The 16968-nt window shown below is 42.7% G+C and overlaps 1 protein-coding gene across 6 annotated transcripts in view; it reads left to right on the top strand.

Annotated features, from left to right (window-relative positions):
- The window catches only part of LOC122561462 (protein DENND6B), a 110580-nt gene extending 94909 nt beyond the window's left edge, over positions 1-15671 (top strand). For all 6 annotated transcript variants that reach the window (XM_087999484.1, XM_087999481.1, XM_087999483.1 and 3 more), the window contains 3 exons: positions 4084-4186; positions 13269-13343; positions 15259-15671. In XM_087999484.1, coding sequence (XP_087855610.1) covers positions 4084-4186; positions 13269-13343; positions 15259-15381 — 301 coding nt within the window. In that variant the 3' untranslated portion in view covers positions 15382-15671. The remainder of the gene's footprint in view (positions 1-4083; positions 4187-13268; positions 13344-15258) is intronic.
- Positions 15672-16968: the final 1297 nt, after the last annotated feature.

Here is a 16968-nt window from a genome sequence, read left to right as displayed (position 1 = left end):
TTCTTCCTCCAACCGTCGTTTCGCTGTGGTCTGACGATGGAGGAGTCCAAAGACCTGCATATCCTTGGTGGAGTGGGAGGGGGAATTGAAATGTTGAGCTACAGGGTGGTTGGGTTGGTTGGTCCGGGTGTCCCAGAGGTGTTCTCTGAAAAGCTCCGCAAGTAGGCGGCCTGTCTCCCCAATATAGAGGAGGCCACATCGGGTGCAAAGGATGCAATAGATGATATGTGTGGAGGTACAGGTGAATCTGTGGCGGATATGGAAGTTTCCTTTGGGGCCTTGGAGGGAGGTGAGGGGGGAGGTGTGGGCGCAAGTCTTGCACCTCCTGCGGTTGCAGGGGAAGGTGCCGGGAGTGGAGGTTGGGTTGGTGGGGGGGTGTGGATCTGACGAGGGAGTCACGGAGGGAGTGGTCTTTACGGAATGCTGATAGAGGAGGGGAGGGAAATATATCATTGGTGGTGGGGTCCGTTTGGAGGTGGCGGAAATGACGTCGGATGATGCGCTGTACATGGAGGTTAGTGGGGTGGTAGGTGAGAACCAGTGGGGTTCTGTCCTGGTGGCGGTTGGAGGGGCGGGGTTCAAGGACGGAGGATCGGGAAGTGGAAGAGATGCGGTGGAGGGCATTGTCGACCACGTCGGGGGGGAAATTGCGGTCCTTGAAGAAGGAGGCCATCTGGGATGTGCGTTTTTGGACCTGGTCCTCCTGGGAGCAGATGCGGCGGAGTCGAAGGAATTGGGACAATGGGATGGCGTTCCCGATCCTCCGCCCTTGAACTCCGCCACTCCAACCGCCACCAGGAACGCTGCATCTGCTCCCAGGAGGACCAGTTCCAAAAACGCACATCCCAGATGGCCTCCTTCTTCAAGGACCGCAATTTCCCCCCCGACGTGGTCGACAATGCCCTCCACCGCATCTCTTCCACTTCCCGATCCTCCGCCCTTGAACCCCGCCCCTCCAACCGCCACTAGGACAGAACCCCACTGGTCCTCACCTACCACCCCACTAACCTCCATGTACAGCGCATCATCCGCCGTCATTTCCGCCACCTCCAAACGGACCCCACCACCAAGGATATATTTCCCTCCCCTCCCCTATCAGCATTCCGTAAAGACCACTCCCTCCGTGACTCCCTCGTCAGATCCACACCCCCCACCAACCCAACCTCCACTCCCAGCACCTTCCCCTGCAACCGCAGGAGGTGCAAGACTTGCGCCCACACCTCCCCCCTCACCTCCCTCCAAGGCCCCAAAGGAAACTTCCATATCCGCCACAGATTCACCTGTACCTCCACACGTATCATCAATTGCATCCTTTGCACCCGATGTGGCCTCCTCTATATTGGGGAGACAGGCCGCCTACTTGCGGAGCGTTTCAGAGAACACCTCTGGGACACCCGGACCAACCAACCCAACCACCCTGTAGCTCAACATTTCAATTCCCCCTCCCACTCCACCAAGGATATGCAGGTCTTTGGACTCCTCCATCGTCAGACCACAGCGAAACGACGGTTGGAGGAAGAACGCCTCATCTTCCGGCTAGGAACCCTCCAACCACAAGGGATGAACTCGGATTTCACCAGTTTCCTCATTTCCCCTCCCCCCAGCCTGTCTCAGTCAAATCTATCAAATTCAGCACCGCCTTCCTAACCTGCAATCTTCTTCCCGACCTCTCCGCCCCCACCCCAGTCTGACCTATCACCCTCACCTTGACCTCTTTCCACCTATCACATTTCCGATGCCCCTCCCCCAAGTCCTTCCTCCCTATCTTTTATCTTAGCCTGCTGGACTAACTTTCCTCATTCCTGAAGAAGGGCTAATGCCCGAAACGTCGATTCTCCTGTTCCCTAGATGCTGCCTGACCTGCTGCGCTTTTCCAGCAACACATTTCCATCTCTGATCTCCAGCATCTGCAGACCTCACTTTCTCCTATTCCAAGCATCAGCTTACTCTACATTGTCCACTGTTTCCATAGTTCTAAAATTTCTTTTTTTTTTTTGGTTTATTTTCCTACCCAAATCCAGTTCACTAATACAGATGTATGTTCAATATCAATCTGAAGAAAGTGTTCACCTGTACCCTCTGTTTTCTGTCCCTTAGCCAGTTTCACATTCATTCTGTCAGTGTCCCTTAATTTCATGTGTTTGAATGCTGGTAATGAAGTTAATAATGTGGAACCCTAAGCAATGCCTTTTGAAAGCTCACAAACACAACATCAACCACACATCCTATAACTCTCTTGCCAAAAATCTCACTTAATTTAGTTAAACATTAGTTGTCTTCATTAAATCTCTGCTGACAGTAATTTACAAATTAATATTTTACCAAATGACAATTAATGTTGCTTTATATAATCTGTGTGCTCCCTGGTGTGACTTGAAGAATCAGAGTCCATTTGCAGGTCCTAAATCTCTACAGCATCCAGAGGGTCTGCAGCTGGAATCTTCCTAGCATTCCTGACAGCAGCCAGTTAAGTAATCATCACCGAACCTCTCATCCAACGATGAACGGGGTTGGTTTTCCACAATCTAACTTGGTTCTGTAGACCTGGCAGTGCTACAGACAGATGCTCATGTGCTGTTGTGATGTGGGTGACCATTGTAACCCTTCCTGAAGCTCTGGTGACTCTAGTTGCAATGAATCCACCACTCGCCCTCATCCTTGAGCGGTATAACTAGCAATGTCTCCATGGGGAAGGTGTCACTTAACCACTAGCAAAATGCAGGGAGCCTGAGAAGAGGACTGGAAGTTGTCCTTTTTAATTATTTACTTGGCAACCAATCAGTTTGATGGTTCAAGCTGTTGTGATTCCCACTGCTGGAAAATGACCCTGTGGCAAACCCATGTTGAGAAGCCTGCCTGACATGACTTCAATGCTTTTAACCAGCCCCCTCCATCCCACTTCAAACTTGTCACCTGAGTGCTACCAAAGTCTTATCCACTGCCTCCAAAGGTTTACCCAACAGAAATGTTAGACTGATTGATTGCCCTTTAGATGGTAGATTTATTCTCCTCCGCTTTTATGTGGGATTTGCACTCTCTAATTCTCAGGCACTATTCCCAAATATAAGAAGGATTAGAAAATTATGTACTAGATTCTTCACAATTTTCACCTGCAGTTCCCTCAAATTCCCTGAAATGTTGGCGGCTGAGGGATCACTTTTATAGAGGTTTATAAAATCATAAGGAGCATAGATACAGTGAATAACCAAGGTCTTTTCCCTGGGGTGGGAAATCCAAAACTAGAGGGCATTGGTTTAAAGTGAGGGGGAAAGATTTAAAAGGGACCTAAGGGGCAACTTTTTCATGCAGAGGATGGTGTGTTAATGGAATAAGCTGACAGAGGAGATGGTGGAGGCTGCTACAGTTACAACACTTAAGTCATTTGGATGGATATATGAATAGGAAAGGTTGAGAGGAGTATGGGCCACATGCTGCCAAATGGGATTAGGTTAATTTAGTATATCTGGTCAGCATGGATGAGTTAGACCAAAGGATCTGTTTCCATGCTGTACAGCTCTATGACTTTATAATTCTAGTAGCCTGGGATTCATGACATCAGGACTAGGTGGAACATTTGTATTTTAAGTGCTGCCAAAATTTTCAAGTTCCTCCTTTAATTTGAACCTTTTCTGTCCAATTTCTCGACTAGATTTGGAAACCATCCTCTTTCACAATGTCTGATGCAAAGTGCTCACTCGTACCTCGACAGCCATGCCCTTCACAGGAAGATCTCTTTTTTTTTTAAGTCACTGAATCTGCAGCAATCCTTTTGTTCGTCTGACTGTCCTGTTCTTTCCCCATATCACTAATCCTTTTTCCTCTTGGCTCCTTATTTGGTCCCACACTTTTTTGGACCACTCTGTATATGTTTTTCAAAGACCTTTCAGTTTGTTTTTATGTAACTTCCTAACTTATTATCAAATACAATCATTTCCTTTATATTTCCTTTTTCAGTTCTGTGTAATTTCTGTATTTGGCTTGGTTCTCCACTGTATTATGAATCTGCTGAAGTGTTTTTTAACTTTGCGGTATGATTCTAATAGGCTACTGGCCTGACCAGAATTTGTTTTTTTGAATTGACAGACGCTTTTTTAAATCTCCTAACTTTGATGGCTGGTTTCGTATGAGATACCAGGAGATGTGTAAGAAGCTGGAGATTCTTCACCTTGAGGTGTTGTGTGAGGCAGTAAGTACAGCCCATTGTTGATATTTCAAAATAGGTTTGGGTGAGAATTGCCCAACTCTACCATGTGTCTACTGCATTAACAACATGCATCAATATAGTACCTTGAATCTAGATGTCAGACAGCCACTTAGAGGGGGAGGGGAGAAAACAAAACTCTATGCGGAAGGAGATAGAGGGGAATGACCGAACGACAAATTGAAAAGATTAATTTTGATAAGGCTTTTTGAAAAGGAGACAGTGCTGCTGATGGCATTTCCAGATAATAAGGCCAAGGGTATTGAAAGTGTTAGACTGATGATGGGGCATATAAATTACAGGAGAAACTAAGGGACGTCATACTGGAAAAACTTGAAGTAGAATTGAGCTAGGGTGGTGGGTAGATTTCAAATCCTAGATTAAAGTTTTAAATGTGATATATTGGGTGGACTGGGTGTCATTCCTGGTTGATGTGGGGGACAGGAAAGGAGTGATGAGTGACTGAAGTCTACTGGAGTGGTGGGTTGCGGAGATTTAACCTCTTTTTTTGTATAGAAGACTACTCTCTTGTAGGAAAGTCCCAGTTTTCTATTACTTTTGAAAGTATCTTGTAATAGTCTTGAGATCAAGCTAAGTTTTGCACAACAGATTCAGGATAAATGAACAATGAACTGTGGCGCTGGAATTTATCTATATCGGCATACAGTGATGTTGGGAAGGCAGGTTCAGGATTTTGATCCATTAACAATGAAGGAATGGGATATAGTTCCAAATTGGGACGGTGTGGCTTGGAGACTTTCAGGATGTGTTCCTAAATGTCTGTGCCTTTGTCATGTACTAGATCAAACCCCCTCAAACTATATTAAGAAGATAGTCTAAACCCTAACTTTGTTTATAATTTTAAATGGAAGTGTCAGGCATGGTGTTCCAGATGCAATTCGATTGGTCAAACTACTCAACATTAAGCAAAACACGCTGGTGTTTTTAAACTGTAGTTAAAATACAATTTAAAAAAAATTGGCTTAACTGTAACTCATCGAAATGCATTAAAAAAAATTATATAAACTACTACAGTATAGTAAAATCTCATAAATACACCCTTGGCAAATTCAGGAAGTAGATAGTCTCACATGCAATTCTAGCAGCAGGAAGAGAATTCCAGCTTTTAGCTGTAACAGAGAAGAATAAGAGCTTCCACATCAGCTTCAAATCCTCAGCAACTGCAGGAAGCTAAAACTAAAAATCCTGGTTGTGTGGAGCTTGACCTCACCCATTCAAGCTAGCTTTTTAAAAATCCCAAGGCCTCACAAGCTGTTTACTTTATTGGCTTTGAGCAGACTGCTCACCCTACCTCTGTCTCGACCTTTCTTCGTCAAAAAGTCCCAGAATAAAATACTTAAGTCACAGTATCGCCACAATGTGTCCTTTTAGGTAGTAGAGGTTGTGGATTTGAAAGTGTTGGGAGAAAGATTAACAGAATTTCACGTAAAAAGAATCCAGTAAGAATGGTATCTATTTACCTATCTTGGAACCTTTAACAAGTGATGTCTTATCATTACATTTTCAGACTCAAACCCTGAAAATCCTTATTTCTAAATACTTGCCATGATAGTGACTGTATATAAAGTTGCAGATAATATTAGGCTGAGCCCCAAAAGGGCTCATGCTACATTTCAAATCATTGAGACATTGTCCCTCTACACATGCAATCTAGCATTCCCTCAATCTGCAGTTTAGTTATTTTTCCTTAGTTCTATTGAGATGGATCCTTTCCCAGGTACTCCCTATAAAGTATACAGAATTCCTAGCATCTGACCTGTTCTTATAGTCATGGTATTTGTGTGACTGTAAAGTTGAGTTTTTGGTCAATGGTAGTCCTAAAGATGTTGCATGAGAGGGATTGGGTGACAGAAATGCCATAGTAAATCAAGAGGCAAGTACCTCTTGTTGGAGATCTGTCTGGCACTCGCATGGCGTGAATGTTACTTGCTACTTAGCCCAAGTCTAAATGTTTTCAGGTCTTGCTATATGTGTAAATGGACTGCTTCATATCCAAGGAGTTGTGAATGATGTTGAACATTGTGCAATTACCAGTGAACATGCCCATTTCTGGCCTTTGAAGGGAAGGAAACTCATTGACGTAGCAGCTGAAGATGATTGGGGCGAGAATACTACTCTGAGGAACTTCTGCAGTGTGTACCTGGACGAAGATGACTGATTTCTAACAACCGCAATCACCTTCCTTTGTGTGAAGTATAATTTCAACCTGTGAAAAGTTTCCCTTTGATTAAATTGCTTAGGGACATTCAAATCCAAACCAATTAAAATTAATGTTTCATTAAATGGTCACCCAGTTCCCGTGGAGGTCAATACTGGTGCAGCTGTATCTATGGTTACAGAAACTGTCTTTAACAAGGGACTCTAACCCTTAAGTTTGCGCAAGACCTTGTCCTGTCTGAGAACATGCACTAGGAGCGTATGCCTTTGAAGGGTAAAATGGGTGTTCCAGGCTCCCCAAATGACCTACTTGGGTTACAGAATCATGTTACACCCGTTGGAAGATAAAGTGAGGGCAATCAAAGGAGCCCTGCTCCCATGTCTATACTGGAGCATCACTTGATACCAAACTATCCCAATTCATATTCAATTTTAGGACCATCCTGCACGCAACAACAGGGGATGGCTCCAGCAGAGTTGCTGATTGGGAGAAGACTCTACTCCCTGATATTCCCAGACCTCGGGAGAGAGGGTGAAATGGAAGCAGGAGCACCAATGCTGGCCACAGGCCTCCTATAAGCGTATGTGCAAGAGAGTGCGAGAGAGAGAATTTAATTCAGGGGACAAGATTTGGTGCTGGAACCATGGAAATGGTCCTGTATGAGTAGTGGTGAGGTCAGCATGAGGTCAGATCCCGTGACTTGTAAAGTTCGAGTGGATGATAGGGTCCTGAACAAACACGTGGATCACCTGAAAATTGTTACCCTGCAAACAGAACAGAAATAAAACATACTTGGCCCCTCAGAGCAGCCAGAAGGCTTATCAGAAACTACAGGTGTTCCCCCTCTGTCTACCATCTCCTGAGATGGATGCAGCCTAAATACTGTTACTGCCAGAAGAAGAGGAGGAAACTCTCCCAAGACACTCCAGACTCGAGACTGGCTATGGTCCAGTACAGGTCACCCTTGTCAGAGTTGGAGGAACCGGACTTGGGTGAAAACGTCGCAAGAAAAGCTGCAGGGAAAGACCAGGCCTGCATCCCCAGACTTGTGATGTAGTGATTGGAACCAGTTGGATCTTGTTGACTATGAAATCATTGGCCCAGGTTAACAACCCCATCAACAAAAAACAACTTTCTGGAGAAACTCAGTAGGTAAGCAGCATTTTGGTCTGAAATCGGAGTTAATGATTTGAATCCAATGACCCTTCTTCAGAACTAAATGAAATTAATTCAGCAAAATGAAGATGGCTCTGTTGTCGTCTTGCACTCATTTTTAACTGAACATTTTGTGTGAACAATTTAAAAAAAACAGAGTACAGAATAGAAACAGGAAAGTCCTGGCTGACCAGTATAACGAGGAGATTTAGAATCTCCTCAGTTCAGGGACTGGCTCTGAATTGACTGGCCACAGCCAGTGTGGTGTGCATAAGTAAATAAAGGGCGACTTGGTGACAGGATATCATAGAACATAGAACATAGAAGAATACAGCGCAGTACAGGCCCTTCGGCCCTCGATGTTGCGCCGATCCAAGCCCACCTAACCTACACTAGCCCACTATCCTCCATATGCCTATCCAATGCCCGCTTAAATGCCCATAATGAGGGAGAGTCCACCACTGCTACTGGCAGGGTATTCCATGAACTCACGACTCGCTGAGTAAAGAACCTACCCCTAACATCTGTCCTATACCTACCCCCCCTTAATTTAAAGCTATGCCCCCTTGTAATAGCTGACTCCATACGTGGAAAAAGATTCTCACTGTCGACCCTATCTAAACCCCTAATCATCTTATACACCTCTATCAAGTCACCCCTAAACCTTCTTTTCTCCAATGAAAACAACCCCAAGTGCCTCAGCCTTTCCTCATACGATCTTTCTACCATACCAGGCAACATCCTGGTAAACCTCCTCTGCACCCATTCCAGTGCCTCCACATCCTTCCTATAGTATGGCGACCAAAACTGCACACAATACTCCAGATGTGGCCGCACCAGAGTCTTATACAACTGCAACATGACCTCAGTACTCCGGAACTCAATTCCTCTACCAATAAAAGCCAGTACGCCATATGCCTTCTTCACCGCACTATTTACCTGGGTGGCAACTTTCAAGGATTTGTGTACATGGACACCAAGATCCCTCTGCTCATCCACACGACCAAGTATCCGACCGTTAGCCCAGTACCCCATCTTTTTATTACTCTTACCAAAGTGAATCACCTCACACTTAGCTACATTGAACTCCATTTGCCACCTTTCTGCCCAGTTCTGCAGCTTATCTATATCCCGCTGTAACCTGCCACATCCTTCCTCACTGTCTACAACTCCTCCGACTTTCGTATCATCCGCAAACTTACTCACCCAACCTTCTAACCCCTCCTCCAGGTCATTTATAAAAATGACAAACAACAATGGTCCCAAAACAGATCCTTGCGGAACACCGCTAGTGACGACACTCCAAGATGAACCTTTGCCATCAACTACTACCCTCTGTCTTCTTCCAGCCAGCCAACTCCTAATCCAAACCTCCAACTCACCCTCAATGCCATACCTCCGTATTTTGTGCAGTAGTCTACCATGGGGAACCTTATCAAACGCCTTACTAAAATCCATATACACCACATCTACTGCTTTCCCCTCGTCCACCTCCTTAGTCACCTTCTCAAAGAATTCAATAAGGTTTGTGAGGCACGACCTGCCCTTCACAAAACCATGCTGACTATCCTTGATCACATTATTCCTATCCAGATGTTCATAAATCCTATCCCTTACAATTCTCTCTAAGATTTTGCCCACAACAGAAGTGAGACTCACCGGCCTATAGTTACTAGGGTTATCCCTACTCCCCTTCTTGAACAAGGGAACCACATTTGCTAGCCTCCAATCTTCTGGCACTACTCCTGTAGACAACGAGGACATAAAAGTCAAGGCCAATGGCTCTGCAATCTCCTCCCTTGCTTCCCAGAGAATCCTAGGATAAATGCCATCAGGCCCAGGAGACCATCTATTTTCACCCTTTCCAGAATTTCCTACACCTCTTCTCTACATACCTCAAAGCCATCCATTCTACTTAATTGTGACTCAGTACTCACATTGACAATAATGTCCTGTTCCTGATTGAATACTGACGAAAAGTATTCATTCAGTGTCTCCCCAATCTCTTCAGCCTCCACACGCAACTTCCCACTACTATCCTTGACTGGACCTATTCCTACTCTAGTCATTCTTTTATTCCTGACATACCTATAGAAAGCCTTAGGGTTTTCCCTAATCCTACCAACTAAGGACCTTTCATGACCCCTCCTTGCTGCTCTTAGCTCTCTCTTCAGGTCCTTCCTGGCTACCTTATAACTCTCAATCGCCCCAATTGAACCTTCACGCCTCTCTTTACATAGGCCACCCTTTTCCATTTAACAAGGGATTCCAATTCCTTATTAAACCACGGCTCCCTCACACGACCCTTTCCTCCCTGCCTGACGGGCACATACTTATCAAGGACACTCAATAGTTGCTCCTTGAACAAGCTCCACATATCAATTACACCCTTGCCTTGAAGCTTACTTTTCCAGGCCACACATCCTAAGTCATGCCTCACAGCATCATAATTTCCCTGCCCCCATCTATAACTCTTGCCCTGTAGTGCACACTTATCCCTCTCCATCACTAGAGTAAAGGTCACCGAATTGTGGTCACTGTCCCCAAAGTGCTCACCTACCTCTAATTCTAACACCTAGCCTGGTTCATTACCCAGAACCAAATCCAGTATGGCCTCACCTCTTGTTGGCCTATCTACATATTGTGTCAGGAAACCCTCCTGCACACATTGGACAAACACTGACCCATCTAACGAACTTGAGCTATAGCTTTCCCAATTAATATCAGGAAAGTTAAAGTCCCCCATAACAACCACCCTATTACTTTCACTCTTCTCTTGAATCATCCTCGCAATCCTTCTACGTTTCTAGGACTATTAGGAGGCCTGTAAAAAAACTCCTAACAGGGTGAGCTCACCTTTCCTATTCCTAACCTCAGCCCAAACTACCTCAGATGGCGAGTCTTCATCCATCGTCCTTTCCACAGCTGTAATACTATCTTTGACAAGCAATGCCACACCTCCCCCTCTTTTACCCCCACCTCTGACCCTACTAAAACATTTAAACCCTGGAACCTGCAACAGCCAATCCTGTCCCTGTTCTACCCATGTCTCCGTAATAGCCACAACATCGAAGTCCCAGGTACCAACCCACGCTGCAAGTTCACCTACCTTATTTCGTATACTTCTTGCATTGAAGTATACACACTTCAAACCACTTTCCTGTTTACAGGCACCCTCCTTTGAAATTGATGCCATGTTCCTAACCTCCCTACATTCCAGGTCCTGCACCCTAAAGCTACAGTCTGGTAGCTCATCTCTGTACAGTTACTTCAGAAGTATACAGTAAATGACAGAACTCTTCCTATCAATGTACAAAGGGATCAGGGTGTACACGTCTACCTTTCCCTGAAGGTGGCAACACAAGTGGATAAGGTGGTCGAGAAGGTTAAGGCATTCTTGCTTTCATTGTTTGGGGCATAAAGTATAAAAATTGGCAAGTCATGTTGCAACTGTATAGAACTTTATGCAGACCATATTTGGAATATTGTATACAGTTCTGGTCACCACACAACTAGAAGCCTTTGGTGAGGGTACAGAAATGGTTTACCAGAAGGTTCCCAGTTTTGAAGGGTATTAGCTATGAGCAGAGATTGGAAAAACTTGTTTGGTTTTCATTTGAATGCTGAACTTGATAGACCTTTACAAAATTGAGAAGCATGGATAGAATGGGTAGTTAGTCTTTTTGCTGAGGGTAGATGTGTCATTTTAAAAGGGGTTAAGTTAGAAGGAGATGTGAAAAGCAACTGTTTTACACAGGGTGGTAAGTACTTGAAGGTGCTGCCAGAGGTGGTGGTGGAAATCGGTAAAATGGCAACATTTAGAGTTTCTTGACAGATATGAATACCGAGGGAATAGAGGTATACAGACTGCATAAAGGCAAAAGGTTTTCAGTTTAGAAAGGCAACAGGTATCAACATAGTCTTGGTGGGCCAGAGGGCCTGTTTCTATTCTGTACTCTGTTTTTTATTGTTCACACAGAATATTAATTAAAAATGAGTGTAGGAAGACAACTGAGCCAACTTCATTTTGCTGAATTAATTTCATGTAGTTCTGATGAAGGGTCACTGGACTCAAATCATTAACTCTGATTGCAGACCACAATTCTGCTTGCCTACTGAGTTTCTCTGGAAAGTTGTTTTTTGTTTGATTTCCACAATCTACAGTTATTTGTTTTATTTTAATTTCAACTAATTTTAAGTACGCACAGAAACGTTTTCGAACCTTTTATGAGAGGATCACTTGAGGGATTTATCATGCTGATTTGGAGGACATGCTGTTTCGAAAGATTGCAGCTCATTATCTATAATATACAGCACTGCATTGCGTGAGGCCTGGAGACGATTTCTAATATTGTAGTCAATCGTCTGAGACTGCAAATAGAAAATCAAGATAAGATGTTGATCCAGGGCAGGTCAGGGTGTAAGAAAACAGGAACATGGAAAAGGGCACAAGTGGGAGCAAGAGCAGCAGCTGAGAGGAGCAGCAGTGAGGCGGCTCAGGAAGGCAAATGTGTTTCCGTATGTGGCATCAATGGAATCAGTAACAAATGTATGGGAAACATTTGACAGAGTTCTCCTGATTTACCATCTCAGTAGCAGCACTAATGGCCATGGAATCAGAGAATCTTAGAGCATAGGAGGCTGTGTGTTGATTATGCCGGTGCTGGCTCAATAGTAGAGGGAAAATCAAGCATTCTCAAACCCTTGCATTCTCCATACTCCAAGTATTTATCCAGTTCTCTTAAAGTTGGTAGTGAATTTGCTTCCATCTCTTTGTTTTTTTGAAACACAACTCATTCCAGATTATAACAAGAAAACACATTTTCTTCAACTCAATCTTTTATTCCTCTCTTTTTCTTAAGTCTGTATCAACTGGTTGTTGACCATCCAACTGTTCTCGTGTTAAATTTGGTCTTAACTTTCTAAGGTGATAGATTCCAGCTTCTCATGAAATTTAACATAGTTGAAGTGCTCAATTATTTGAGATTATTTTAATAAATCTCTTCTGTGCCCTGAAGGAGGTCTTGACATCCCTCCTAAAGTTCAGAGATAAACATGATACACCAGCTGATGCTTAAGCAGTAATATATAAAGATTCAGTACTGTGGCTTCCTTGCTTTTGTGCTCAGCACCCTAATCATAAAATCAAGCATCCAATCTATGGTTTTTTTAAACCTCCTTCATAATTTATTGTGCCACAATCAAAGATTTGTGAATGGACGCCTCATGTGCTTCTGTTTCTGAACTCCCTTCAATAATCTACCATTTAGTTTCTATTGACTCTCCTCATTCTTTCTCATAAAATACATAATTTCTGTACCCATTTTATCAAAAAGTCTGTCCTTTTTGAAGCATGCCATCTTCATTTGTTATATTTCCAAGTTTAATAACTTTTCAAACTTTGAAATTATGTCATTTATACCTGTGTCCACAACATATATGAAAAAGTGCAATGATCCAGTGAATGAGCCATTAGAACACTATTCTATTGCAATGTATCAAGGTTACTGTTCATATTGAGCACTGAAATCAATCAAATAACCTGACAATCAGAATCTATATATTGTATCAAAAACAATCACAGATTTCAAAACAAACTCCTGCATCTTTCGCACCTTGCAAAAACTGCTGCCATGCAACTGATGTTTTCCTTGCGTTTCGGCACATTTCATAGTTAGTCACTAAGTCATGAAAGTCCATTTGCTGTATACACTAACCTTGCTTATTTTCTAGGATCTACTGATGTGGGTACGAGAAAAATCTGAAGTGGAAGTTGTGGACCTGGTTTTGAAATTGCGTGAGAAATTGGTAATATTTGCCTTTGGGCTTGTATTTCTGTATATGAATTGGAGTGTGTCAATATCTGTAGATTGTTACCATGGTGTAAGGAAATTTATTCAAAAAGTCACTTTGTTTTCGACAAACTTTAGGGTAGATCCATTGCTAAAATATGGAATGAAATCAGAAGGGTAATGCCAAGCCTGTTATGAATTTAAGAACTTAGAACAGATGTATGCAATTTGGCCCCTCAAGTTATGCCATTTAATACGGTCATGGCTGATCCGATTGTAAGCTCAAATCCACATTTCCCAATTACCCTTGATAACCTTTCAACTCCTCGCTTCACAAGAATCTATGTACCACTGCCTTAAAAATATTCAAGGAATCTGCTTCCACTACTGGTCAGAAAGAGAGCTCCCCAGACATGGTAACTCTGATTGAAAATATTTTTTCTAATTCTTGTTTTAAATGGACAAAACTGATTTTTAAATGTGTCTCCTAATGCTAGTTATTCCCACAAGTGGAAAGACCCTCAATCTTGTATATTCTAACAGGATTGCCTCTGATTTTTCAGTACTCAAATGGATACAGGCCCACCTTGTCAAACCTTTCCTATTCTAAGGCTCAGTCGAATGAATCTTTTTTGAACTGCTTCTAACACATTTCTATTCCCTTCCTATACTGTGTTCCGAAACCAAACTCCTATTTTAATCCAAACGATAGTGGTAGTCTTTTACCTACCAATAGAAACTTTATTATGTTGTCTAATTTATAAGCAGTTTACTAGACTTTGTCGCTGGCTTTACTGAAATTTGATAAATACTGGTTTTCTATATAGCAGGCAGATGACATTTTTCCCAATTATTGTGCCAAAGCCTTTCCATTGAAACATTACTTAGCAGTTGAACCAGAGCTAAAAGAATTTTTCATTCTTTATATATCCTATCACAGGATTTTTGAGTAATAAGGTTTAAACAAACAGATTCCTTTCTCATAGTTCAATACCGTCAATCCAATTTGACAGTGTATCCCTCAATCCTTTCTCCCTCAAGCAAAAAATAAATTTTCTCAAACCTATACACACCCCTACTTCCCTGCTACTCTCCTAAAGAACTCCAGAGTCCTACAGTATGTAATGTACTTGGAAACAGGAGGTACTGAAGGGACACTGATAGCTGAAATGAGTGGGCAGAATTATGGCAGAGCAGATGAAGTTCAATGTCGGAAAATGAGATGATCCACTGTGGACCCGAGCAAGTTAAGCAAGTAAGAACTGTAGAACATAGAATGTTCTCCTGTGCTGCATACTTCAGTAATCTTTCTCAATTGTTATAGAACATAGAAGAATACAGCGCAGTACAGGCCCTTCGGCCCTCGATGTTGCGCCGATCCAAGCCCACCTAACCTACACTAGCCCACTATCCTCCATATGCCTATCCAATGCCCGCTTAAATGCCCATAATGAGGGAGAGTCCACCACTGCTACTGGCAGGACATTCCATGAACAAACGACTCGCTGAGTAAAGAACCTACCCCCCCTTAATTTAAAGCTATGCCCCCTTGTAATAGCTGACTCCATACGTGGAAAAAGATTCTCACTGTCGACCCTATCTAAACCCCTAATCATCTTGTACACCTCTATCAAGTCACCCCTAAACCTTCTTTTCTCCAATGAAAACAACCCCAAGTGCCTCAGCCTTTCCTCATACGATCTTGTTGAGTCAATGAGTTTGATCTTGTCCTGAATCCACCTCAATCCCTGGGCGAACATAACAGAGTATTAACAAACATTTACAATATCCATCTATAAACTTCTTCAAATGATTATAATTCCTGTATTCTCTCTGTCACCACACCTGTTGAAAGTCAAACTATTTAGTATTTTCAGAACTCTTTCATGTTTTATCTTTTTAAAACTTAAATGGCGTGTTTTCCTGTCCAGATAAAAGCAAGGGTTCATCAGCTTTCAGTCAGGGCAGACTTGCTGGAGAAACTGGAATTGTACTTGGAAACAGTAATTAGCTCCCTGCCTGATGATCTACAAGTTATGCTGCACCAACATTGATTGGAACAGCAAGCGGTGTGCAGGCAGTTCAGCCCGTCAGAAGAAATCAACAGAAAGAAGTTGCATGGACATCACGTTTTCTGCTGTCAAATTTTGAAATATCCATGTACAAAGACCATTGGATGCGATGGTTAGGTTGAAATGGAGTGAAAGCTTCCATTCAATAACCAGAGTTATTTGCAAATGATGAACTAAAATGTTAATAATGTAGCCTAACTTGTACACATATATAGTACTACTCTGTAGTTTTAAAAATGTATCACTGGATTCAATTAAACAGTTTAAAACGATATGTTGTTTCAATTTTGTGTTTGGGATGTGAGCGTCACTATTCTTTCCCATCCCTAATTGACTTTGAGAAGATGGTGAACTGCTTTCTTCAACTGCTGCAGTGCATCTGTTGTAGATACACCCACGGTACTGGTAGGACATTCCAGGAATTTTACCCAGTGACAGCAAAGGTGGATCAATATCGTTCCAAGTCAGGATGAAGTGTTGCTGATGTTATTCCTGTATGGTTCCTGCCCTTGTTTTTCTAGGTGGTAGAGATTTCAGTTTTAGAAGCAAGTTTCTTGAGTTGCTGTAGTACATTGTATATGGTGCACAGTGCTGTCATTCTGCACTGGTGATGGAGGGAGTACATTTTATAAGGCAGTAGATGGACTACCAGTTAAGCAGCAGCTTTGTCCTGGGTGGTGCCAAACCTCTTGATTGTTTGAATTGCACTCATCTCGATGTGGAGAGTATTCCATCATACTCCTGACCAGAGATAGTGGACAGACTTTGAAGAGTCTGGTTACTGTAAAATCCAGGTCTTTAGCCTGCTCCTGTAAATGCTGTATTTATGATTGACCTAATTTTTTACAACTAAAACCCAAGGTTCATTTTTTGGAGATATGAGCATAATTGTAAAAGGTTAGGGCAGAGAGTGAGAGATGTTTTACAGAATTGAGTATGTAAAATTCACTTGAATGAAACATAGTCAACATTCAGAAATTAAAGAATAAATTAAGAATAGAAGTAACTCAAGTAAAGGGAAATGAAAATAGGGCATTTGGGCTTGTAATGAATTTCTTTACTACTTATTCCCTCTCAAAACAGATCAACTGAGCTTGTATTTGCTGGAATTTAAAAGAATGAGGGGGAGCTCACAGAAACATATAAAATTATGATGGGACTGGACAGGCTAGATGCTGGAAGTACATTCCCAACATTGGGAACAAGTCCAGAACCAAGGGTCACAGTCTAAGAATAAGGGGTAAGCCATTCAGGACTGAGATGAGGAAGATTTTCTTCACTCTGAGTCTTGCAACCTGTGGAATTCTCTCTCTCAAGAAATTGTTGGTGCCAGTTCATTAGATAGATTCAAGAGGGAGCTGGACGTGGCCCTTGCAGCTAAAGGGATCAAGGGGTATGGAGAGAAAGAGGGAATGGGATACTGAGATTGCATGATCAGCCACAATCATATTGAATGGTGGTGCAGGCATGAAAGGCTGAAATGGCCTACTTCTGCACCTATTTTCTATTATAGTAGTTCTTTACATGTTCAATTGAAGAGGATAAATCTAGATTTTTAAAAAAAGGCAG

The sequence above is a fragment of the Chiloscyllium plagiosum genome, unplaced genomic scaffold (genome assembly GCF_037043375.1).
Source record: "Chiloscyllium plagiosum isolate Xiang-an unplaced genomic scaffold, Cpla_swu_hap1 HiC_scaffold_23, whole genome shotgun sequence".
Taxonomy (NCBI): Eukaryota; Metazoa; Chordata; class Chondrichthyes; order Orectolobiformes; family Hemiscylliidae; genus Chiloscyllium; species Chiloscyllium plagiosum.
Note: the sequence above shows the minus strand (reverse complement) of the source record. Positions and strands in the feature narration are given on the sequence as shown.